General features: G+C 49.1%; 2 protein-coding genes across 2 annotated transcripts; one reads left to right on the top strand and one right to left on the bottom strand.

Moving 5' to 3' along the window:
* The first annotated feature begins 645 nt into the window (after window positions 1–645).
* Window positions 646–1,701, top strand: LOC109779081 (uncharacterized). Its single transcript, XM_020337682.3, has 2 exons — window positions 646–828; window positions 910–1,701. Exons 1-2 carry the CDS (start codon window positions 738–740, stop codon window positions 1,494–1,496), a joined length of 678 nt encoding a protein of 225 aa, XP_020193271.1. The 5' UTR covers window positions 646–737; the 3' UTR covers window positions 1,497–1,701.
* Window positions 1,702–2,182: 481 nt separating this feature from the next.
* Window positions 2,183–4,108, bottom strand: LOC109779065 (protein TORNADO 2-like). Its single transcript, XM_020337665.4, has one exon. The coding sequence runs from the start codon at window positions 3,963–3,965 to the stop codon at window positions 3,150–3,152; it is 816 nt and encodes a 271-aa protein (XP_020193254.1). The 5' UTR covers window positions 3,966–4,108; the 3' UTR covers window positions 2,183–3,149.
* Between the last annotated feature and the right edge of the window lie 969 nt (window positions 4,109–5,077).

Below are 5,077 nucleotides of genomic sequence, written 5' to 3'. Positions count from 1 at the left end.
TCACATTGATGATCGCATTATTCATGTATTTATTTCAGGATTCCGGTGATATTCGTTCAGTGAAGGAGATGTTCAAGTCGACTGCGAGACCCCTGTGGTGATTTCGTAAAATTTCAAGATACTATGCCAGCTCAGTCTCTCGAAAATGCTTAAAAGGAAAGGTGTGTGCACGTGCGTTCATAGGAGTGAGTGTATACTCGTCACTGAAAAAAATAGCGCGCTATAGCGTTGCTAATAGCACGCTATAGCATATTAAGAATCGTCTCGCTAAATATATTGATGTACAACGTGTCGCTAATAGCACGCTAATAGCATATTTTGAGCTCGGCGCTATTTTACTGTAGCACGCTATTTTTTTCATTGATACTCGTGTACGTGAACGGTTTTGATTATACTGTGTTAAAAAAATATATACAAATTCAATGAATGCACCTGTGGCAGTAAACCCAGGCGAAGATACAACGCCAGAAGTCCACAACACAAGGGAACCGATTATCTCGATCGAGCGCTTGCTTCTCTTACGCATGCAAGCGTGCCCCTTTCCGCGAAGCAATGCCTCCCCCCTCGCTTCACTCCACCCACCCACACACGCACGTAGACGTATATATTGCACGCAGAACACATCGATTTACTCCATCAGCTTCATCGATCCATCCTCACGAGCAGCTCGCGCCACCTTTGTGATCACCTTCACCCGTTCACCGTCTGCGTCCTGCAAGCGCCGCCGCCAGCTAGCCATGGCCGCCGCACGGACGTATGTCGACTTCGTGCCGTCGCACGACCTCGTCGAGGACACGGGGAAGCATACCCTCGTCGTCAACCTCCCAGGTACGAGTGCGTTCCTCTGCTTCTGTTCTTTTAAGCCACATGGGCTGAATTTGACGCTTGTTATGCGTATGTGCAAAGCAGGGTTCAAGAAGGAGCACCTGCGGGTGCAGATCGACAACTACGGCCGGCTGAGGGTCAGCGGCGAGCGGCCGCTCGAGGGCACCCAGTGGAGCCGGTTCCGCAAGGAGTTCCAGGTCCCCGAGGGCTGCGACGCCGGCGGCATCCGCGCCAGGTTCGAGAAGGACGGCGTCCTCAACGTCACCATGCCCAGGCTCACGCCCCTCGTGGACGACCCAAAGGCCGCGGCGGACGCTGCCGCTGCCGCCGACGCAGAAGCTGCGCGGCTCGCCGCCGCTGCCGCAGAAGAGAAGAAGCGCCAGGAGGAGATGGAGGAGGACACGAGGAAGCGTCATGCGGCTGATGCGGGTGACGAGGACGGCCACTCCAGCGACGAAGGCGAAGGCGCGCACCAGGCGGCGTCTGCCGGTGGGCAGGCGTACGGCCTCGCCAGGGACCGGAGCAGGAGCGGGATGGTGCGGGCACTGCTCCTCGCCGTGGCGGTGGCCTTGGTTGGCGTTGCTGGCCTGTATGCTCGGTACAGGTGGATGGATCCGTCGGCTGAGACGGCGCCGGCAGATGGTGCTATCGTCGGCCTCTTTGACTACTGATCACAAACACCGTCGAGATAAGATCATTCGAGAAAAACAGTGACGAAGATACCGCCATACCGCACGACAAGTCCCTCGTCTGAAAATACTTGTGAATATATATGGTCTCACTATTGTAACTTACACAACACAATCAATCGGTTCTTGTACATATGGGCATAGCACTCTATTGTCAAAACAAGAAAAGGATCAGATTTGCCTCGAATTACGATCTTAAAATGTGATTGTTCTGTGCACGGAAGAACTTGGAACAATCTACGAAAAAGAAAAGGTACCATCTGCTAAAAAAAACTATATACTCGCTTTTTTTTAACCGTATTGCTAAATCTCAGTCAACTAAGACGTAACTAAGTCTCAGTCGATACTATATTCATCAGATCTTATGTGAAGATTCGTGCAAAAAATCTCTTCTTTTTATACGTTATGTCACTTAACTGAGATTTGATTAAATCTCAGTCCACTGGAATCTAACCACACCCTTTTGGTAAACTAGGTGCATATAATTGTGAATCGCTTCTATCCGCTCCTACTCCCCAAACAAGGCGATATGGGACAAGCAGCGGCGGCTGTTCTACCCTATTCCCCGGAGAGACTGCAGGCCCCCTCCCTCCATCTATCGCTCCGGCAATAGGAGGGGGTGGGGACCCCAGGGATTTATCCTGATAGTGGTAGGGTTAGAAATAAATTTAGGATATGTCTCCATTCACTGGCAGCGAGATGATGGTGCCGCCGGGCGTGGAATAAGGTCTCTCTGCCTTGCCCGGATTCGGAGATGCTTCCTCGTAATGTCGGAAGGCTGTGAAACAGGTCTGATTCTCCGAGTCCGGCGTTTTCTTTTCCATGTTTGTCTCGGTCTTGCTGTCCTACTTGGTCCTCCAGCTACAGTTCTGACCGATAAAGTTTGGACAGTCTCGATCTCATTGGGGTATCCGAGATTTGTGTCATCTGACTCTGTAGGGCAGGACCTGGGGCGTTTTAGAGGCCCTCTCATACATTTTCTTCTTCGGGGTGACAATTTGCTAAGGAAATTGTGGTTATTGTAAAATGAAACTCAGTTGATGCGATTATAGATGCTTCAATTTGAACTTTTGTATTGAGCAAAAAATCCCCACTATAAATTTTCTATTTTTCATTCCCTTTCCCCAGAGTAGTCAAACATGTTGTAATTTTTTTTTGAACCAACCTGTGGTTGAATGGTTAGAAGGACAGTTGTATTCCTAGCCCAACAGGGTTCAAGTCTTAGATTTGACATTGGTGCTCGCGTTATTTCTGGATTTATTTCAGACTTTTGGCGATGTTTGTTCAGTTGGAGAAGACGTTATCGTTGACTGCGAGGCGTCTATGGTGTAGAATCTCAAGACGCTATTCCAACTCAGTCTCTCGGAGATGCTCATAGGGGTAGTGTGTGGGTGCGCGTGCGTTCAGGGGCGTGAGTGCATACTCGTATATGTGAGCAACTTTAATTGTACTGTGTTAAAAAAAGCACACTATTTTCGGTTTTCGACACAGATACACTTTGGCTTAGCTTTAGATTGGTAATGATTTCTGAAAATCTGCCGGACAAACTCATAGTCTCATACACATTGGGTGCATCTTACAAATGTATGTAAATTTTCAGGAAATGTGACACGCTGGATCCAGAAATAAATTAAATCACGTGTAGCCCTGCCGGTAGCGGCGGAAGAGCTCGTCCGTCCTGGCGGTGCGGAACGCGTAGCAGCCCATGGCGTAGACTGCAAGGAGGGCAACGACGGTGACGGCGAGGACGACGTCCGCGCGGCGCCACTCCCGGCGGAGATTCTGCAGTAGGCCGGCCTTGCAGGAGTCGCAGGAGTAGCAGAGCCGGTCCTGGTCGTTGCTCCAGGCAGCGCAGTCGGGGTCGGCGGCGCCGTCGATCGGGCTGATCCAGTTGGTCGCGCTGACGAAGGTGTAGCCGCACCTCGTCGGCGGCTTGCAGCAGCCGGACTGCATCGGGGAGAGCCAGGCGGCGAAGAAGTCCTGCGGCGCGGCGTACGTCTGGTTGAGCTCGGAGCAGACGGGCGCGGTGGCGGCCAGGCACGTCTTGATCTCGTCCCACCTCCCCGGCTCGTCGGCGACGCGGCGGCGCAGCCAGCCGGAGTAGTCGGCCAGGTCGTACTCTAGAAAGGCGCGGCTGGGCACGGGGCGGCCGGAGGTGCCGGTGGTGGCGACGAAGACGAAGACGGCGAGGCAGGCGAGCGCGGCGACGAGGAGGAGCATGAGGACCATGTAGGCGAGGAGGAGCCAGGGCAGGCGCCAGAAGGCGCCGATGAAGCCCGCGAGGCCGACGGCGAGGACGGCGACGCCGAGGCCGACGAGTGGCCACTGGAGGATCTGGACGCAGGCGTTGTCGGCCTGCGTGGAGAGCCAGATGCCGGCCGCGATCACCGGGATGGACAGCAGGGCCGCCACCGCGTTGATGGCCGCGGCGCCCATGTAGTTGAGCGCCATTTCGCCGGAGCAGACGACCTAGCCGGCCTCTCGTCTGATTCTGATCTCGCTATATGGGGCTTAGCTCTTGCACCGCCTGCCGGCCAAAGCTGTGATGCGATACGTGCTGGTGCCGGTGGTAGCAAATCCTTCCTTCCTTCCTTCCAACGACTATGCCTTAAATTAATTTTCTTTCTGCTGCTTTTCTCACTTTAGGTAAAGTAACAAACAAAAAAAGGATAGCAGCGCACACCATGCATCAGATAGCATGTGTACTCCTAGATGGAATGTATGCGCGTGCATGGAGCATATATGCATGCTGCACTTCATAGCTGGGTATTCTTTGCTTCATTGGCAGTTCATTCCGGAATATCCTATTTGACGCTTATTGCCGCAAATTGTCGAAGGAACGCACAGGGAAGAGGAGCGAGCGAGCGACATGGGCCGGCCCACTACTGATGGATTACCGTGCTACAGTATCCCGGTTTCGGGAACCCTCTAGAAGGTTCCCTGGACCTTTTTTTCTTTTTGATCAGATTTCTTGTTTCTTCTTGGGTTTTTTTGTTTTTCGTTTTATCTTTTCTTCTTTTTCTGCTTTTATGTTTCTTTTTTTTTCTGTTTTCTACTTTTTTTTTGCTTTTTCGTTTATTTTATTTTTCAAGTTTATTTTAAAAAACATCTTTCTAAATTGTTGAAAATTTCAAAAAATGTTCCTGTTTTTAAAAAAGATCAAAATTTCAAAAAATGTTCGTGTTTTAAAAAAATGTTCATAAATTCAACAATGTTCCTTTTAAAAAAAAATCGCATTTTTGAAATCCTCAAAAATTGTTCACAAATTCAAAAAATTTCTTTTTGAAAAAATTGTTCGCATTTTTGAAATCGTCGAAAATTGTTCTGGAATTTTAAAAAATTGTTCTTGTTTAACAAAAAAAATGTTTGAATGTTTCTTTTTGAATTTTTTGACAATGTTCAAAAAATGTTCCTGTTTTAAAAAAATGTTCACAAATTTTAAAAATTGTTAATGTTTTCATTTTTTTTCAGGAGTTTCAAAAAATGTTCTTGAAGTTTGAAAAAGTGTAAACATTTTTATTTTTTGTTCAAAAATTTAAAAAATGTTCCCTCTTTCCAAATTT

The sequence above is a fragment of the Aegilops tauschii genome, chromosome 4 (genome assembly GCF_002575655.3).
Source record: "Aegilops tauschii subsp. strangulata cultivar AL8/78 chromosome 4, Aet v6.0, whole genome shotgun sequence".
In the NCBI taxonomy this organism is placed as follows: Eukaryota; Viridiplantae; Streptophyta; class Magnoliopsida; order Poales; family Poaceae; genus Aegilops; species Aegilops tauschii.
The sequence above is the reverse complement of the archived record's forward strand: the minus strand, read 5'-3'. Positions and strand labels throughout refer to the sequence as shown.